The 20735-nt window shown below is 48.1% G+C and overlaps 1 protein-coding gene across 2 annotated transcripts in view; it reads left to right on the top strand.

Annotated features, from left to right (window-relative positions):
- NXN (nucleoredoxin) overlaps window positions 1–20735 on the top strand; it is a 158218-nt gene that overhangs the window by 111861 nt on the left and 25622 nt on the right. For both annotated transcript variants that reach the window (XM_027034609.2, XM_053211495.1), the window contains exons 2-4: window positions 16488–16605; window positions 18222–18355; window positions 18836–18936. In XM_027034609.2, coding sequence (XP_026890410.1) covers window positions 16488–16605; window positions 18222–18355; window positions 18836–18936 — 353 coding nt within the window. The remainder of the gene's footprint in view (window positions 1–16487; window positions 16606–18221; window positions 18356–18835; window positions 18937–20735) is intronic.

Raw genomic sequence — 20735 nt, 5'->3', positions numbered from 1 at the left:
TACGGAGGACCTTCATGTGCCAGGCTCTGTGCAGAATGGTGCCTTGTGACCGTCCTCTTTGATCTTTTTTTCCAGACTGGGAATTTCTCACATCATTGTAAATGTTTCCTTTCCTCCCCTTGTCATTTGGCCGGGGCTCAGTGGGCCTTCCTGAGGCAGGAAAATGGTAACAAGGGGTTTAACCGGGCACTTGGAAGGTTCTGCCAAGAAACAGAGCTTTCGTGCAGCCAGCGGAGGGCGGGGGGCGGGGGGGCAGGGGAGAACACAGCAAACACACCCAATGTAATAACAATCAGGTAGGAAATTTGAAGGGAGCACTCTGCTGAGTGCTAATAGCTCCACTGTGGAACAGGTCTGGATGGCACTAAAATGATAAACATCTCTGTAATTCTCACAAACCACACTTTCTGCCCCTGTTTTCATTCCAAGAGTGGACGTGGAAATGCTCAGCTCGCCCTGCTGGCCTGTAAGTTTCAGCAAGGGGTTAGGAGGTGTTACACCATCACAGTCCTCATTTCCTGGAAACTGCTGGAAGCTTTGAGCCTGTTTGATTTCTTTTTGGAAGGCAACTTATTTAGTAGCTGTTTAGGGACCACGATGAATGTGTGAAAATAAAATGCCAGCTTGCTCGTTTTTCGTGCCGCATCTGTAGAGTCGAACGCGAGGAGCCAGTTAAGTGCCCTCTTTCTTGGCCTGAACATCGTCATGGTCATCATCACTGATTGAGTTCCCACCGCATGCGAGGCACTGAGGATGCGAAAGCAGCACGAGATGTATTCCCCTGGAGGAATGCATCTGGTGAAGGGCATGTGAGCTGGTCTTTTGGTTTTGAGCCCCATGAAAATGACGGTGGTAGGATGGCATCTCCCTTCACGTCTCAAAACTCCCTCGTTGCCACAAGTCATGAAACCTGCCCCTTTCTCACTGGAGTTTTCCACCGTGGTACGTGGTCCAGGAGCTCTGTCTAGTGCTGAGTTTGAGAGTTAATAGAAAATCAGAGCCTGGAGCTCCAAGGTCATAGCTTGTCAGCACCCCCAGAATGGAGGAGGCTGTCCTCAGGACCCACCCTGTGCTAACCCCATCTCAGTTGTGGGGGAAGGGGTTCTGTTTTCGGATGAAAAAGCCTTCTTAGCATGGATTTTTTTTTTTTTTAAACAATGAAAACCTTGCTGGCGTATTTTCTGTAAAGTCCTTTGGATGGATTGGTTAGGGTGAATTGATGGTCTCTGCCACCTTCCAACTAAGGGCAGGGAGGGAAGAGAGAGATTCCCACCTTGACAGGGGACTTCCTGCAGCAGAACCCCACATCTACAGGGAGCGGTACCCTTTCTTCCAGAGTTCCTTTCTTTCCTTTTGGTTTTCTTTCAACCTTATGGGTCCTCTAACAATCTGGCGTGCAGACACTCAGAATAGATTTTTCTGTGGTATGAACTTAACATTCTGGGTTGAGCTTGGATGGCGACACATCTCTCAAAGGAGGTGGCAGATCAGGGATCCCAGCGTTCAAGTAAAAACACACTGCTCAGAGTGAATGTGGGCAAACTCGAGCTCTTTCCTGATTATATCAGCAGAGGGATAGATCCACAATGACACACGCCACAGAAACCCTATCTCTGCTCCCCCACCCTCACCCCCCAGGCCCCCTGAGTGATTGCCTTTGGAGCTGGAACATGGTCTCTCAGATTCCAGACTGACTCTGGCTCCTTGTCCTGTGTCATGGGCAAACTCCCAGCCACTTTAATCCTTCTCTCTCTACAGCATTTGGCCCTGGTCTGTTATTACTAGCCACCCTCTTACAATTCCAAACCACTGTGCCCAGTAGAGGTTTTTATACCAGATGGGGCTTTAGGAAATCCCTCTGTCAGCTTGTGAGAGCTGAGGCACGGGGAAACAGAACAGCCTTTCCCTCCGTCTGTGGTGTCGGCCAGAAAGAACTTGGCAGCCATATGTCGCTTTGTACTCCCAACAAACTGCTCATCTCCTGGCTTGTTGAGTCATTAGGGCAGGAAGTTGTACAGCATAGTCAACGAACCTCTTTAATTAGCGTTACACATGGTACCAGGTTCCAAGTGTTCAGGAACGGGATTCTCTCAGGCCACAGGGAGCTAGAGTGATTGGGAGATACTTTAGGGAAAAAAGAAATATTTTGCATTTCAGCAGTTTCAAAAGGCTGAGAAGAAAATATTTACATTTTTGCCTTTGTGTTTGCGGGCATCATTGCAAACCTTAATAATTTGTTGTTGTTGTTGTTGTTGTTGTTGTTGTTGTTGTTGTTGTCGTTGACTGAAGCTGATCTGAAGGTGCAGCTTTCTTTTTCTTTTTTCTGTTTTTTAATGTTTGTTTATTTTTGAGAGAGACAGAGACAGAGCATGAGTCGGGGAGGGGCAGAGAGAGGGAGACACAGAACCCGAAGCAGGCTCCGGGCTCTGAGCTGTCAGCACAGAGCCCGATGTGGGGCTTGAACTGTGAGATCATGACCTAAGCAGAAGTCGGACACTTAACCGACTGAGCCACCCACGTGCCCCCCGAAGGTGCAACTTTCTGAAAGGAAGTTTAGTGGCAGAGTTTCTTGGTGAGTGACCCCTGAGAAGGAAGGAGGAGGAAGAGGCAGCCACCGGGGTTTTGGAATGTGCTTTGGTTCCCTGCCGGCTTCTTCCATTGCTGGTTGCACAGAGCACGTGGCTTCTTTCCTATGCTCACTTTTCATCCTTGCCAGCAACCCACTACTCTGTCACCAGAATCCCAAGACTGCAGCCCACTGCCGCTAGACCCAGGTCTCCAAGCCACAGGGAATGCCACGTTTTTATTTTTTAGTTTCTCATGCCCACCAGCATGGCCACCATGTGTCTCTGGCCTCTTGTGTCTCTGCCTTGTGTCTTATGTCTCGTGTCTCTGGTGGCTGTGTGCATTTCTTTTCTTTTTTTAAAAAATGTTTATTTATTTATTTTGAGAGAGAGGGAGGGAGGGAAGAAGGGAGGGGCAGAGAGAGAGAGAGAAAGCGAATCCCAAGCAGGCTCTGCGCTGACAGCCCTGGTGTGGGACTCGAACTCATAAACAGTGAGATCATGACCTGAACTGAAGTCAGGAGTTGGACGCTTAACCGACTAAGCCACCCAGGTGCCCCTCTGTTGTGTGCATTTCTTAGCTGATTTCTCTCACTCCACAGACTGGATGCTAGTTTGGAAAATGTCTTCATTTCCATGAAGAAGGGGAGCTATTCCCCCCACCCCCACCCCTCGAGTCGTTGTTGGGGAGGTAGAGACTCCTCTGCTCATCCCTTCCTTTGTCGGGTTTGATCTGCTTACCTACCTTCTGGCAGGAGTTCTCTTGTGGAATATTCTGTACTTACTCATACTGATTTGTGTGGGTCATCCTGGGTCCCAGCCCTGGTAGGGGCCAGTGGCGCTATCGTGTCCTGATCACCACAGTCCGTTACTGCTGGGGACACGCTCTTACGGTCTGACCATGTGCCGGGCCCATTGCCCCCCTGATGGGCTGTCTGCTGTAAAACCGGAAGGGCACACGTTAGAAGTGTTCTCCTGTGAGCGCTTGCCGTGTGCCGGGGGCAGTTCTGAGCACGTGTGCTATCCTCCCACCAGCCCTAGGAGATAGGCACCATGGAACCATTTTGCGATTGAAGAGATTGAGGCTTGGAGAGGCAAAGTCATTTGCCCGAGGTGGCAGGGCCAGGGTTCGGACCCACACTGTCTGCCCCCAGAGCCCGTGCTCTTGCCCGCTGCACTGCTTCCTGCCCTGATGCAGTGAGGATGTGACACTGCCAGAATGCAGCCAGCCCCTTGGAGAAAGGATTAAAGGGTAGTGGTGGTTTTGTGCCCCGCCTGGTAGAAGAGAGCGTGCAGCCCTTTGTCCCGAGAATCGGCAGTGTGTCGGACAGCACTCTACAGTCACAGGGTAAGACGGAAGCATAGCATGCTGTTTGGCTGGTGAGGTGTGTGGCACAGGGCTGGCTGCTGATGGAGACGGACATCTCTCGGCTAAAGAGATAGAAGGAAGCAGCAGATACCAGACCCGACACCTCTCCTGCCAGGCGCACAGTGATTTCCGTTGGAAAAGAATATCTCGCAAAGCAAAGCGAGGCTCTTCAGAACTCAAGATGTCCACACACCAGCAGTGAGACGCTGGCTCGTCGGGTTGTCTCCTGGCCCCCGTTCCTCTATCTGTGGGCATCCCAAATGATACAAGGCCCAAGAAGTCATTTCTTCCACCAGAATGGGAACGTGCAGCTGACGTGGGTGCTAAACAGGAGTTAGAGGGTCACCACATTCTTCTACTTAGCATCAGAGAAATGGCAGTATTCTAACATCTATTGAACACTTACTAGGCAGCATTCTGAGAACCGTACATATTGTTTTTTAGTTGTTTTAAATGTTTATTTATTTTTGAGAGAGTGTGCAAGCAGGGGAGGAGCAGAGAGAGAGGGAGACACAGAATGCGAAGCAGGATCTAGGCTCTGAGCTATCAGCACAGAGCCTGACCCCGGGCTCCAACCCACAGACTGCGAGATCACGACCTGAGCTGAAGTCAGATGCTCAACTGACTGAGCCACCCAGGTGCCCCAAGAATTTATTAATATATATCGATTAATATATTAATTAATATATTAATTCAGGGAGTTCTCACAGCAACAGTATGATGGCAGGTATTATCCCTATTTTATTCATGAGACAGTTAAGGCTCTTAAGAAGTGAACTACCTTGCCCCAGGCCCCCCCAGCTGATACATAGCAGGGTTGGGACTTGAACCCAGGCAGTCTGGCTCCAGAACCATGTTCTTAACCATTTTACCTATACCATACACTGCCTTCCACCAAAAGCATTGACTGAAGATTTGACTGACCAATAAGGTCAAACTCAGCCACCAGCTGTTGGTTCTTGTGGCCAACCCGATTTGGAATGAAGGGGTGGGTGTGTTCAACATACAGAACCAGCACCGGCACATTCCCTAAACTAGATGGAGCCAGTCTCCTTTCTTCTTTTTTGATCCTTTATCCTGGCAGTTGCCATGATCTGTCCCATCCCTGTACATAAGTAGTCATGGTTCCAACTTTTTTTTTTTTAATTGCAGTAAGATAGATAAAGCATACCATTTGTCATTTTAACCATTTTTCTCTTGTAAACTGTAAGATTCCTGAAGGCAGGCATGGTATTTCACCCCCTTCATATCTTCCTGCAGCACTTTGAGTAATGTTGTAAGAAAATGACACCTAACATCAGATCGTATAGCCCGGCTGGGTCAGCTATCCATCCGCTGGAAAACTTGCTGTTCTGACATTTAAAGTTATGAAGAATAAATTTTTAATGTCCCTTCTACCCAGTCTCTTTTGTTATTTTTTTTTTAAGTTTATTTATTTATTTTGAGAGAGAGAGAGAACATGAGCAGGGGAGGGACGGAGAGAAAGGGACAGAGAGAATCCCAAGCAGGCTCTGCACTGTCAGCACAGAGCCCCACGTGGGGCTCCACCCCACGAACTGTGAGATCATGACCTGAGCCAGAATCAAGAGTCAGATGCCTAACCAACTGAGCCACCCAGGCACCCCTTCTTTTTCGTTTAGTATAGCCTGGAGTGGCAGAGATGAACTCGGACGGATGGTGTGTGGTGTATGTAATGTGTGGCTCCTTTGCCTGCAGGAAGCAGAGTGTACGTGTTCTTTTCCAAACCTCACCCTTGGGGCACAGGCCCTCTTTCTGAAGCAACTACAGCGAAGGGAGACTTGATGGTCATTCCGGCTTTGTTAAGTGCAAATCCATAAGGAGGGCTTTGGTTTTTCATGATCAGCCTGGCCCTGCTCTCTTTCACCTCTTCCTTGGCCTTGTCTGCTGGTTGGTTCCCTGTGTTGGCTTCAGGCAGAGGAGAGATGGGAAGGTGAAGTGGATGGGGGAATCGAAGGTCCTGTCCGAGAAAGGGAGAAGAGCTCGAATTCCACCAGCACTTGTTTTGAGCAATTGACGCTCCAATTCAAAGAGCCTTCTGGGCCCCCAGCTATCCCAAGGAACGGGGAAGAGTCTTGGTGATAAGGAGGCCCTTTGAATGACTGAGTTTGATTGCTTAGCTGGCCATCCATTCTGGCTGTCCCCTCGACAGTTTTTCCTCTCTCCCTTCCTTCCATTCATTCATTCTTCCATTTGTCCACCCATCATTCACTGAACACATAACGTGTGCCAAGCACTGTACTTGGCAAACCAACAGCTAGCTGTACCAGGCTAAAATTTCAGCCACAGGACAGATCACACTAGAATCATGCCTCAGAAGCAAGATTTGGTCTTAACTCTGGGACAAGGTCCTGTTGGGGCACTTAGAGTGATTCTGAGCTAGCAGTAGCAATGATAACAACAATAACAATAGATATTAATCGTAGCAGGTAGCTGACTATAATAATGTAGTACCTAGTCTATGCCAGGCTCTATTCTAAGCACATATCTAAATCTTTAAAACATCCAATGAAGTGTATGTACTGTTAATCCCATTTTGCAGATGAGAAAACCAAGAGAGGGCACCTGGGTGTCTCAGTCCGGGAGTCTGACTCTTGATTTTGGCTCAGACCATGATCTCACAGTTCGCAGGGATCGAGCCCCTCTTTGGACCATGGGCTGACAGCACAGAACCTGCTTGAGATTCTCTGCCCCTCTCCTACTCGCACACACACGTGCGCACGGTCTCTCTCTCTCTCTTTCCCCCCCCACCACCCCCCGAAAATAAAATAAACTTAAAAACAAAGACTCTGTTTATGATGATGATGTTGACTTGGTCAGCATTCGGTGGAAGGGCAGGGGTAAGTCTCGCCTGAGAAGGCTGCGCTGACCTTGCCGACGAGCTTGCTGATGAATCTTACATCTGTGTTAGCTTTGGCTTGATCCCATAGATTTGCAGCAGCTGTTGAGAAATAAAAACTTGGACCCCCAGTCAAGTGCGAGACCCAGTCCTCGGAATGAGAGGCAGATTCTGAGTCACCCTCCGGAGTTGGGGCTTCTCAGAAATCACCAGGTTGCATTTCCCTGTGGCATCTGTGGGTGCTGACGAATCCCCATGGTGTTTCAGATTAGCTTGGCTTTGTAGTGTGCATTTTTACAGTTTACCAGCTCCCAGTCCTGTCCCTTTTGATATTTGCTTCATTGTTCCGTGGATCACTAGAGAAGTGTTTCTGGCCGGCATTCCTAGGATGATCGCTCCAACCACAGCCTTCAGAGTCGCTAACCAGAACCAGCCGCCAGGCCGAGGAATGGGAACTCTCAAGTAACTCAATAGTCCGCTCTGTCATCCTTTTTGATTTTTGCCAAGTTGAGCTAATATTGTCTCCTTTTCCTTTTTTTCCATTTCGTCTTTGCTGCCTTGCTTCTGAATCTGGCATGCTAATTATAAGCACTTAGATCTCTAAGCTTAGAGGGTTTGCTGTGACCTATTCTGCCTGAGTTACCTGGCCTTTGGGCAGCTCTGAAGGGAGGTGGCACAGCCAGTCTGACTGTTGTCAGTGTGAACTCTGAGTGGACGTTTGGCCGGATGGTCACTGGAGAGGGAGCAGGCACTGGAAGTCAAAGTCACTCGGTTGTCCCCAGCTGCAGCAGTGCCAGCCAGGGAGGTCCTTTTAAAGTGCTGAGGTTGGGGTGCCTGGGTGGGTCCGTCTGTTAAGCGACTCTCGGTTTTGGCTCAGGTCATGATCTCCCAGTTCGTGGGTTCAAGCCCCGCATCAGGCTCTGCGCTGACAGTGCTGAGCCTGCTTGGGATTCTCTCTCTCCGTCTCTCTGCCCCTTCCCCCCTACCCCCTTTCTCTCAAAATAAATAAATAAACTTTTTTAAAAACTTGGAGGTTGCCGGAGCCTTTTTTCTCCAATGGCCAGTGGAATGTGATCCCCTGCTCTACATCCAGTGTCTGGTTCAAAGGCTGCTGGGACGGGCATCGTGGGCCTTGGCATCTCTGCACCAGGCCCACAGTCACTCTCTCCAGAAGGTGGGGAGACCAAGCGGAGGGTCCCATCAGAATCACACGTGGTGTCGGAGTTCTAAGCAGAGAGAAGAGCAGAATCCACAGAGTCCGTTCAAAACAATTTCCATGTGCCCCTTTAAAACCTGGCAGTCCAGCGTGGGAAGTGGAAGGCAGAAAGGAAGGGGTGGAGAGGGGGGAGCAAACAGACTGCGTAAAGCTGGCTCCAGACTGTGTGTATGTTTTGCAGAAGGTGCTTATGGCAAAACTACCACTCGCCACAGAAGGAAATCCCAGTTTTCTGAGGCGTCTTACAACACAGGCTACTAACTATACAGTTGATTGATTAACTTTACAATAGACTTGACAGGAAAATGTTTTTTTGAAGAGGACGCTGACAAGACAAGGGGGAACTAAGCGTAAATTTGATGCCGATATTAGCGACGTGCCCCATGTGTGCAGCGCTTTGGTTTTCAGAGTATCTCCACACACGGCGCCTCATTTCACTTCGTCCTGAGATGTGGGCGTTACTATGCAAGGCAAGAGCCGTGACCTGGAGCCAGGGAACTGTGTCGCCTACTGATTGATGTCCACTGAGAGACCAGGGCCTGGATATAAACTGAGCCCCTTAAAGCGCACTTTTTTGGCACTACCAGATTTCCTCCCAAGAAGGATCTTTAAGAGAGTGAGGCAGTGCTGATTCAGTGATTGCTCCTGACTCTGATGATCACACCAAGGAGGAATACGAGCTCCTTCTTGGGGATCCTTACAAATAAGTGCAGTTAGTGTGCCTCTGATCTTCAGCATCCTGAAGTCCAAGGATGAACGGGAGGCTGCAGGCGGTAGTCGGTTCTGGAAGAGTTTAGGAGTGTAACTGCAACACGCAGTGAGAGAGTGACTTTCCACTCTTCAGTATTACATCATCGTGGAGTTTAGGCAAATGCTGATTTTTATTAGAGGGAGTTTTATGGATGGGGCAATATCCTAGCCCTCTCGGTTGATCAAGGTCAAGCCATGCCCTAAAATGAACTCGTAAGACAAGGGGAGTCATTATCTGAGGTCCGTAGACCACTTGGGATCAGACAGGTTCACTGACGGTCTTCAAGGAGTTCACGAATTCTATGAAATTACACACAGACTTTTGTGTATGTGCATTTTTCTCTGGGGAAAGGATCTGTAGCTTTTATCCTCAAAAGTGTCTGTGACCCCAAAATGGTTATGAAGCCACTGTTTTAAAGTGGCCTTTTTGAAAATCTTTGGTGGACTGGAGATGTCATGCACACTTGAAAAGGCACAGGGGGTGAGTCTTGGGATCATTTCTTTAAGCTCAAGCTTTTCTCTTTTCCAGTCAGCATAAGAGACTCATCAAAGTGGACCTCTGTGACTTTTCTAACGGAAAGTTCACTTTCTGATTCAAGTATCAAACTTGACATGGTTAGAATGATCATTCCCGTGCCCACTGTACTGGCTCAGAGCAGAGAGCAGAGCAACTGTGATGCTGCAGCCTGAGAAAGACAGTCCCATGCAGCCTGCACATCACTGACGAATGACATAAGTTCCTAAAAAAATCTCTATCATATGGGGCGCCTGGGTGGCTCAGTTGGTTGAGTGTCCGACTTCGGCTCAGGTCATGATCTCACAGTTCGTGGGTTCGAGCCCCGCATCAGGCTCTGTGCTGACCGCTTGCTCAGAGCCTGGAGCCTGCTTCAGATTCTGTGTCTCCTACTCTCTCTGCCCCTCCCCCATTCACGCTTTGTCTTACTCTGTTTCTCAAAAATAAATAAATGTAAAAAAAAAATTTTTTTAATCTCTATCATATAAAATTATACCATGATATATTAGTCTACAGAAGGACTGACTTTTCAGTGTCAGATGTGAGTCTAAAAGCATAATTATTTTCCACTGAACCAGTGGGCCTTTTTTTGGAAAGAAAAGATCCCACAACTATGGATAAAACACAAGCCAGGATCTTCCTTGAGATCCCGTGTGAAAAAAAGGGGGGGGTGGATCCCTAGGGAGGGAGGGATGGGAAGGATTATGGGGGTTACAGTTTCTTACCTTTCCAAGAAGGATACTGAGAAAAAAGAAATGTCTCTGCTGATTAGGGGTGGGACAGCCAGAGGGCATCATAGTCCTTCTGCTTCATGAGGGAACCAGACCAAATTGTTCTTTTTTATCTGTGGGGGTTGAGGAGACAGCATCCCTATTTTTAGAGTCTTAAGTACTGTACTGAGGGGCGCCTGGGTGGCTCAGTCGATTAAGTGTCTGACTTTTGTTTTTTTAATTTTTTTTAACGTTTATTTTTTTTGAAAGAAAGAGACAGTGCAAGCAGGAGAGGGGCAGAGAGAGGGTAATATAGAATCCAAAGCAGACTCCAGGCTCTGAGCTGTCAGCACAGAGCCCAATGTGGGGCTTGAACTTGTGAACCACGAGATCATGACCTGAGCCAAAGTCAGCTGCTTAACCAACTGATCCACCCAGGCACCCCAAGTGTCTGACTCTTGATTTCAGTTCAGGTCATGATCTCACAGTTTTTGGGTTCAAGACCCACGTCTGGCTCTGTGCTGGTGGTGTGGAACCTGCTTGAGATTCTCTCTCTCTCTCTCTCTCTCTCTCTCTCTCTCTCTCTCTTCCTCTCTCTTTCTCTCTCTCCCTCTCTCTTTCTCTCTCTCCCTTCTGCAGTCTATGCCCCTCCCCCACCTGGACACACGCGCACTCTCTAAATGAGAATGCCAGTATCTTCTTTAAAAAAAAAAAAAAAAAGTACTTTACTAATGCTCTCGGGGTAACCCCAGTAGGCCGGCCAGCCCATAGGTCACCCTGTCATCATGTCAGCTGGGGAGCATGGTCCTGACTCACACTGGGTGGCTAAGCATTTAGATGCTAGGTGACCCAGGTACCCAAACCCACCCTTCCTTAAAAATATATAGCCAAAAGTCAATCACGTGCTTACATTTCAAGTACATGTAGGTGCCCACATGCAAACCACTCTATTATAATCACGTTGAACCCTCCATTTTTATGTTTAAGGCCCACAGATTGCAAGCTACTTTAGGGACAAGTCTAGTGACCCGTAAATAAAGTCTTGTTACCAGATGCCACTTGTCTGTGGGAGCCCCAAGCCCCAGAGTAGATATGACAGTAGTGATCCCTTAACAATACATGTGACCAGGGAAGATTTCTCCTAGGAAGGCAAGGATGGCTTAACCTTGGAGTTAAAGGCTACTAATGAAATATACTGCAACAGATCAAAAGAGTAACCATAGAGGCGCCTGGGTGGCTCAGTTGGTTAACCGTCTGGCTCTTGGTTTCGGCTCAGATCATGATCTAATAATGGTTTGTGCGTTCAAGCCCCATATCGGGCTCTGTAGTGACAGCACGGAGATTGCTTGGGATTCTTTCTCTGCCTCTACCCTGCTTGTGCTCTCTCTCTCTCTCTCTCCAAATAAAAAATAAACTTAAAAATTAAAAAAAAAAACCCATAAAGTAACCATCCATTCCTGATAAAACTTTTAGGTCAAAAAGTTCACACAAGCCTATATTTTTTTAATTGTGGTAAAATACAGATAACGTAAAATTCACCATCTTAACCATTTTTAATTCATTCTCACTGACATGCAGCCCTTCATGGCCACCCATCCCTGTAACTCTTTTGATCTTGTAAAACTGAGCCTCTATACCCGTTAAACAGTAATACCAGCTTTCTTCCATCTCCACCGTCCACCCAACCCCAATGGTGGTAGCAACCACCATTACAATTTCTGTCTTTATGACTTTGACTACTCTAGGTACCTCATAGGAATGGAAACACACAGAATTTGTATTTTTGTGACTGGCTTCTTTCATTTAGCACAGTGTCCCCAAGGTTCATACACATAGCAGCATGTGTCAGAATTTCCTTCCGTTTTTTCTTTAATTCCACTTTTATTTATTTTTTTTTTAAGATTGTTTTTAGGTTTGGGGCACCTGGGTGGCTCAGTTGGTTGAGTGTCCGACTTCGGCTCAGTCATGATCTTGCGGTCTGTGAATTTGAGCCCCGCATCAGGCTCTGTGCTGACCGCTCAGAGCCTGGAGCCTGTTTCAGATTCTGTGTCTCCCTCTCTCTCTGCCCCTCCCCTGCTCATGCTCTGTCTCTCTCTCTCAGTCAAAACTGAATAAAACATGAAAAAAGTTTTTTAAAAAAAGATTGTTTTTAGGTTTATTGATTTATTTTGAGAGAGGGAGAGAGCAAATGCGTGGGAGGGCAGAGAAGGGTGGGAAGAGAGAGACAGAGAGAGAATCCTAAGCAGGTTCCCCACTGTCGGCACAGAACCTGACAAGGGGCTCAGACTCCCAAACTGAGACACCGTTACCTGAGCAGAAATCAAGAGGTGGATGCTTAACCAACTGAGCCACCCAGGTGCCCCAGAATTTCCTTCCTTTTAAGGCTGAATAACATTCAAGACTATTTTGTTTAACATGTTTAAGAGTATCCGTCTCATGGGGTGCCTGGGTGGCTCAGTGGGTTAAGCGTCCAACTTTGGCTCAGGTCATGATCTCACAGTTTGTGGGTTTGAGCCCCGCATCAGGCTCTGTGCTGACAGCTCGGAGCCTGGAGCCTGCTTCTGATTCTGTGTTTCCCTCTCTCTCTGCTCCTCCCCTGCTTATGCTCTGTCTCTCAAAAATAAATAAATGTAACAACAAAAAAAAAAGAGTATCCATCTCATACCAATGGCTAGTCATATATAATAGTAAAAGGTATACCCATTATGATCAGGTGGAAGTTAAAGATGATTGCTACTTACTATTGTCCTGGAAAATTCTTGCCAATATAGTTCTTTAAGAAAAGGAAATAAATGATGTAATTGTGGAAAAGGAAGGTGAAGTCATGTTTATTTGCAAATAGCATGGCTTTCTATTCAGGCTAAAAACGTGCTTTGAAGGAAGAGTGTACATTTAAAAATTAGTCAGGTTTTACAACTCCATCTTTCTGTCTGTGACCTCGACCCCACCCTCTGGCCTATTCAAGGACTCTGTTCTTGCATTTTTCCTTCTCATCAATATTTTCCTCTTCTGGATTATCCCCAGCAGCATATACTAAAGCATCTCCCATCTTTAAAATACCGCCCCCTGACTTCATCTTTAAAACATCCTCTCTCTGACCTCATCATGTGTTTCTCCAGCTACAGTCCTATTCTCTGCTCCCTTTCCAGCAAAACTCTTAAAGTTATCTGTAGTCACTACCTTAGCCCCTTATCTGCCATTTTCTTTTTCTCTTGATAGCCTTCCCTGTTTTTATTGTTCCCGCTTGGTGTTTCGTGTGGGAAGCCGACTCGAGTTTGTCTGGTCCCAGGGCCCCTCTAGGTGTGTGTGCCAGACAGAGCTGCATCCCGTTGTCTCCCTCTTCCACTCACTCTTTTGTCCTCACTTTACTGACTCCTCCTTGACTGTCAAGGTCGTGAATAAACTTAGCTGCCACATCTCTGGTCAGTTCTCTGCCCTCATCTTACTCAACGTGTCAGCAGCATTTGACACAATAGTGTACTCTCTCCCTAAAACACCTTTGCCACCTGCCTTTTGGGACACCGGAGTCTCCCCGTTTTCCTTCTATGTCATGTGTCACTCCTTCTCAGTCTTTTGTGGGTGGTCCCTGGCTCTGCTCTGGGGTGCCTTTTCCTCTGTAGCCTGTCCTCTCCTTGGATAACCTTATGGAGGCTCATGACCCCTCACAGCATCCAGGCAGCGACAATCCCTGATTTATAGCTCATGCCCCCCAGCTCCCCAGAGCCTAGACTTGTGTAAGTCCAGGTGCCTCCTTGAAATCTCCCCTTGCACATCTAATGGGCATCTCAGGTTGACCTCTCTTATCTCCATCTTTCCCACCCAAACTTTTGCCTCCATTTTTCCTCATCTTGGTTCATAGGACCCCTTGACACACTTTTGCTCAAACTCCAAAGCCATAGTACATCCTTCATCTTTTTCTTTCCCTTATCCCTTCCACATATTCAGTCTGTCAACCTACTCTATTGACTGTCTTAAGAATACATCATGTCCTCACTCTCTGCTGCTATAACCCAGGTCCTCCTCACTGCTCTCAACTTCTGCCTGGGCTGTTTGCACTGGCCTCTCCAGATCCTGCCTTCTCCTTGTCTTCCCCTACAGTATGTTCCCTCAGGGCTGCCAAAGTGACCTTTTAAACTGTAAATCAAATCATACCACTCCTCTGCTAATGCTCTGTAGTTTCCTGTTACACTTAGAATAAAATTCCATCATTTTTACTAGTCTACAGGGCCTTAAAGATCTGCCAAGAGCACCCTTCTGACCTCATTGTGGCCCCTCTCCCCGACTCTATCTGACTGTGTCTACCCCAGCCTTCTTTCTGATCTGCCTCCCAGCCTCTAACAGGTGCCCTGGGCCTCAGGTGGCCTTCCCCCATGAGCACGTGACTCGCCCCATCTCATATCCGGGATCTGTGCTCAAATGCCATTTTTTCAAAGATGCCTTCCCTGACTACTCGCCAAAATATGTACCCCAGGAGGGTGCCTGGGTGGCTCAGTTGGTTCAACGTCCCACTTTGACCTGGGTCATGATCTCACGGTTCGTGGGTTCGAGCCCCGCGTCGGGCTCTGTGCTGATAAGAGCCTGGAGCCTGTTCCAGATTCTGTGTGTCTCTGTCTCTCAAAAATAAACATTGAGGAAAAAAAAAATTTTTTTTAAAGTAATATTGGTAAGAATACTGAGGAATGGGCTCTCATTTGCCACTGGTAGAAATATAAAGTTGCCCAAGCTTTTTAAGTGGTGAGTCATGGGTGATTTTTATCTCAGTTTTTACTGTTTGCTGTGTTTCTCATTTTTTCCAATAATTACTCCCCCCCCCCATAATTACTTTTTAAATCAGATAAATCCCTTCATCTTCCTTCCTGCCCCCCTTTAAAATTATTAACCTGGCTGGATCCTTGTACTTGCAGACTTAGGAAGCTAATCCCAGCAGCAGGATGGTCTTGTTCTGCTGTTGGGCCTTTCCTCCTAAAAATGTTTGATCTGAAGCCTGTATCAGGTTTCTCTGGAATGATGTAGTACTGGTCACTGCCGACTGTATGTGCAGAGTCGCTCCTGTTAGAAGGGCTGGTTTGGGAGCCCACTGGAAAGGTAGGGCCCACCCAGTTCCAGGTGGGGTCCCACGACCTTTCCTGCCAAGACCCAGGTCTCCACAGACAGGGGAAGCCTAACATTTTGTAGCAGATACCCCACCCGACTCCTTCGCTGCTTGAGATTGAATTAAAAACAATAATAATCTGCTCTGTGCAGCTGGACTTCTGGTGCCTGCTTCCCCTTGACACATCCGCGCCCCATTCTGCCAATGCCCAGGCGGCCAGCCCTCCTGTGTGGGCCCCAGGCCCCCGGAAGGGAGGCTGCAGCTGAATCAGCAGTGGGCCATTCTTCCATTTCCCGTTGGTAGTTAGACATTTGGGCCATTCTGCCATTTCCCGTTGGTAGCTGGACATTTTGTTTAATTATGTTGCTTTCTGGGCTTGGCAGTTAAGTTCCAGAGCACCCAGTGGACCCCCCCCCCCCCCGAATGGCGGTCACTCTGATGGCCGGGAGCCGATAAAGGAGTCTGCACATCGTCAGCTTCCTGTCCCGGGCTGTTGCATTCGTGCTTTCTCAGCCTCACCCCTCCTAGACCCTGGTCCTCTGACAGTTGGCTGAGGCAACATCGAACCTGCCAGTAGATTGTGGGTTGTTTTGAGTGGCACTGAGAACTAAGAATTGGAGCCGGCTCAGGATGTTGCTTCCCTAGTGTTTGTGGGTGAATGACACACACAGCGACTGCCCATACTCCCAAGTGCAGGAAACGATGTGGTGGGGAGAGCGCCGGATTCTGGCTACTTGGTCTTCTGTTGGGATACCCTTGTCCCCTCTCCCTTGGAGCTCAGGTGCCACAGCAGAGCCGGGAAGCAGGGGAGCACCTGCCTGCTGATGGGGTTCAGAGACACCAACAAAAAGCCTCCCTTCCTGCCTTAACCACCTGGTATTGGGGGTGCATATGTAATTCATTTCCTAATTCATCTTCGTCTTTATGCTTTTCTTTAAAGTTTATTCATTTTGAGAGAGAGAGCAGGGGAGGGGCAGAGAGACAGAGAGAGAGAATGCCAAGCAGCCTCCGCACTGTCAGCGCAGAGCCCAATGCAGGGCTCGAACTCACGAACCATGAGATCATGACCTGAGCCGAAATCAAGAGTCGGACACTTAATCAAGTGAGCTCAGCTAGACACCCTTCATCTTTATGCCTTTTAGAGGAAGTGCCCGTGGGAGAGGTGGGGGAGAAGAGCTGTCTTAGAACAGGTGTGGTCTTCTGTTGGCCTCTGTCACAGCTTGCGCCTGGATGGGACTCAGACTCCCCTCCCCTGTCACAGACCACAGAGGCCAGTGATTGTAGCTTCACTTACTCATTTCCCTGTACAGCAGTGTTTTCCAGTTCTTTCGCCCCTCAGGCCTGATGGGGCTCAAAAGGATGCTTCGATTGAGCTGGTTTGGACTTAACCACCTTTTTCACTTTGCTTCTTACAGCTTAAACTTTGGAACAAATACCGAATTTCCAACATTCCATCACTAATATTCCTAGACGCCACCACCGGGAAGGTCGTGTGCAGGAATGGGCTGCTGGTGATCCGTGATGACCCAGAAGGTAGGACTTTGGCGTGTCCATCCCGTACTCCCCGTTCTGTCCCCCTACCCTGACCGTCCCTACTGGTAGAGAACATACAAATGAAATATATCTGAGGGCGTTTGTTTAGCTAGAGGATATTGTGATGAAATTGATGAAGTTATAGTATTCTCTAAGTCATGGTTAACGTTTTTAAAGAGATCAGAATGTCCCTCTTGGAGGCTTTCATTCATGGGCCAGAGGAGATGGAATCTGAAAAAGGAAGTTCAGTTCTGAGGGCTGAGGAGGTCGTTGAGAAGCAACGAGAGCCTGGAGATGGACTTCTGGTGCTGTTTCCACAGCAGCCGTCACTTTAACAATTAGAGGCAAACTAAGCGGTTGTGAGATTTTTTCCTCTTTAAAATATTACCCTAGCAGAGTCATAGTCTTGATGTTGCTCTCCTGGCCTCAGGGGTGACTGACTTCATTTCTTGGTGCTGCCCAAGTCCTGCAGCCTTGGCCTTGGTGATGTACCCGGTGCAGGCTGCCCTAATCACTCTGCTCACTGGCTGTCCAAGGTCTGTTTCTGTCCCACTGGCACTGGAGTCTTAAAAGCATCCTAAGGTCTTCCCTTCCTCACTTACTATCAGTTAGGGGATTCAACCCTGGTCACAGGTTTTCCAAATAAAAATTTCACCTGCTTCAAAGAATTGCCCTCAGTAAAACCCAAGGCATGGTAGAACCAAGTTTTCACCTTCGCAGATCACACACACACACACACACACACACACACACACTCACTCACTCACTCACTCACACTCTCTCTCTACTCTGATCTTGTTAAAAATGCAGATTTCCCAGCTCCATCCCCAGAGATATTTGGGACCATTTGTTTCAGGGCGGGCTTGGCCATCTGCACGTTTAGTCAGTCTGCGTGTCTCCCATTCCCCCCTCCCCCAACCCCAGGCGATTTTTGAGGCGGTGGTCCACAGACCACCCTGTGAGAAAACGCTGTTCTATTGCTCTTCCTGCCTGGGGCTTAAGTGTCATCAGAATGGAGAACATCTGGGTTGAGTGAGTGTTACTCTTTCCTTTTACTGGATTTAATTCTCACTTGGTTCCCTGGGCCCCAACCCAGACTGACTGAATCAGAATCTCTGGGGGTGGGTCCCAGGAGCATCATATTTTAAAATTCCCCAGCTGATTCTGAAATGCCGTCAGAATGGAGAGCCACTGAGATTCCGGGGTTGGACTTGAAGAAACTCATGGTTAATACATGAGGCAGTGATTCCCCATCCTGGCCCATCATCAGACTTCCCTGGGGAGTTGGTTTTGCTTTATTTTGGACATAGATCTTCAGCCTTGGCCCCGGATCCCAAGACTCAGAGCATGACCTGGGCTTCTGTACTTTTCAAAAGCCCCCCAGGAGCTGGGTCCTATGATCACCCAGGTTCGGGAACCATTGTCTTGAAGGTAGGTGGGGCTGTGCCGTGGATAAGGTTCTGCCTTCATTCCTGGGTTTTAGCTCCAGATCCTATGCGTGTGTTAACAAATACTATTTGATGATAAAGCTGTCATGCCCTGCCGCTGTGAGGACTCTTGGGTCAGAAGTCTCAAGGAAGAATCTTAACGTTCTTACCACCTGTTGCCTGTTTCAGGTTTGGAATTCCCTTGGGGACCTAAGCCCTTCAGGGAAGTCATTGCGGGGCCCTTGCTTAGAAATAACGGACAGTCCCTGGAAAGCAGCAGCCTGGAGGGGTCTCACGTGGGAGTCTATTTCTCCGCACACTGGGTGAGTGTTCAGGCCCTCCTTAGTCCAGACGGAAGGAAGCAGCGATGCTGCCACCAAGACCAGTTGGGGTTGGCTTCTAGGGGTGTTACTGCTTGGGTATCACTTCCTGGTGTTCTTATTTCCTCCTGCACCTGATGCATGGCTTACATGCCACGAGCGCTTATTATTTTGAATGATAATAGCAGCAAGAAAATTCTTCTTTTGACTGGTCTGAAAGGGTAGTCTTCCTCACCCATTCTGATGAGGTTTCTACTGGTCTCCAAGGGGGTTCATTTAAACTGCTGCCTGCTGGCACGCCGTGGAGGTGAGAAGAGCCTATCCTGAATGCTCACCATTACAAGGGGCACATTTGTTTCTGCCTCTTTAATAAGCTGGGTCTTGCTATCCCAGTCCTACTTGGGTCTTGCTTACCTGGCCTCTGCAGGCAGGAGAAGACGAAGGTACAGGGTCAAACCATAGGATCTCACTCTCCTCTTTCAGTGTCCACCCTGCCGAAGCCTCACCCGGGTCCTGGTGGAATCCTACCGGAAGATCAAGGAGGCAGGCCAGAAATTTGAGATCATCTTTGTTAGTGCGGACAGGTAACGCGTGCTGGGGAAAGTGGCCGTGTGGTTCCCTTCCCCAAAGGTGGTTAACATGCATTTCTTTTGCCTTATGCTTCTCGCCTGCTAAGTGTAGAGCGTGGAGATGGAAATTGGGGAAGGCGTATCTGGGATGATTGGCAGACAGATGCCTTTTAGATTTTCTCGTGCAATTGTTTGAAGGGTTGCTGAGAAAAACCTGTTCTTGCTGTAAATATTGGGGCACGTCCCACTTCCGGCCTAGGCCATTTGAGGTTAGGATGCAATTTTCTGATTCGTTCAGCTTTATGGATTGTGATGAAAGGGTGTGGTGGGGGAGGGATGGAAAGAAAAAAACCGGAGGCTAATGGAATGTGACACCTATCTGGGATGGCTGTGCTATAATTTTTTTCCGCTCAGGCCTCGTGCTTCGCCTGGGGGCTGTCCTAAAAACCAGAAGGGCAGACATTCGTCCTGGAGTACGTCTGGTCCTTTTAGCCTCAGCTTCCTCTGCTGCAGGCCCCCTTGCTGGTTTTATTCATCAGTGACCTTCCTTCATCACAAAACTCCAACTCTGGTTCAGACCGAGCCACCAGGTGCTTCTGCTTCTCAAGTTCCTGTTCACAGAAGGATCTCTGAGATGCCAACACACTGAGGGCCTTTTGTATCTTCTAAAAATTTTTTTTTAGTTTATTTATTTTGAGAGAGACAGAGCTCACAGGAGGGGCAGAGAGAGAGAGAGAGAGACAGAATCCCAAGCCCGCTCCGTACCGCCAGTGCAGAGCCAAATGCGGGACTCGATCCCATGAACTGCGAGATCATGACCTGAGCCTAAATCAAGAGTCAGACGCTTAACCATCTGAGCCACCCAGGCGCCCCAGCATTTTGTATCTTTGATATCTGCACTGTGCCATGCTTGGGGTATTGGCCCATGGTCCAGCCCTGGTACTCCCAGCTCCCCATCTCTGCATGTAACTGGGGATGAGCAATCATCACTCTTTTATTTTTATTTTTTTTTTAATTTTTTAACGTTTATTTATTTTTGAGAGAGAGCACAGGAAGGGCAGAGAGAGGAAGATGCAGAATCCAAAGCAGGCTCCAGCCTCTGAGCTGTCAGCACAGAGCCTGATACGGGGCTCAAACTCACTAGTCATGAGATCATGATCTGAGCCGAAGTCAGACACTTAACCCACTGGGCCACCCAGGTGCCACAGGCATCATTTTTTTTTTAAAGCTTTAAAAAATATCAACTTTATTGAAGTGTAATTTACATACAATAAAATGAATACATTTTGGACATACAATTCAGTGAATATTGACCCATGTCTGTACCCCTGTAATTGTCACAGTGAAGTATAGAACATTTCTGTCATTCACAAGGTGCCCTTCTGCCCCTTCTTGGTCAGTTCTCACCCCCAAACTCGAGCCCCAGGGAGCCCCTGATCTGCTTTTTATCACTTTGGATAGATCTGTCATTCCTAGAGTTGTTTATACATGGAATCATAGGTTTATGCTCAGTTAAAAGTGTGCTCCTGTACACAGGACTGTTATATGCACAATTTAGAAGTGTCACGGGGACCGCAATGTCGCTGTACATCTAGGCTTCTTATAAAACTACCACCTGCCCGTGTTGGAAAGAGAAACTTGGGCATGAGTTCAACTGGTAGGATCCACAGGAACAGGCTACTTGAAATGGCCTGGTGGTTCAGTTCCCATCCGCCTGTCGTGTGGAGGCTGTTGCTGCGCGGTAACCAGAAGGGGTAGAATAATGCCCCCCTGTAGCCTGGTGTCTGAGGAGCATGATGTTCAGAGGCGCTGGC

The sequence above is a fragment of the Acinonyx jubatus genome, chromosome E1, assembly GCF_027475565.1.
Source record: "Acinonyx jubatus isolate Ajub_Pintada_27869175 chromosome E1, VMU_Ajub_asm_v1.0, whole genome shotgun sequence".
NCBI lineage: Eukaryota > Metazoa > Chordata > Mammalia > Carnivora > Felidae > Acinonyx > Acinonyx jubatus.
The sequence above is the reverse complement of the archived record's forward strand: the minus strand, read 5'-3'. Positions and strand labels throughout refer to the sequence as shown.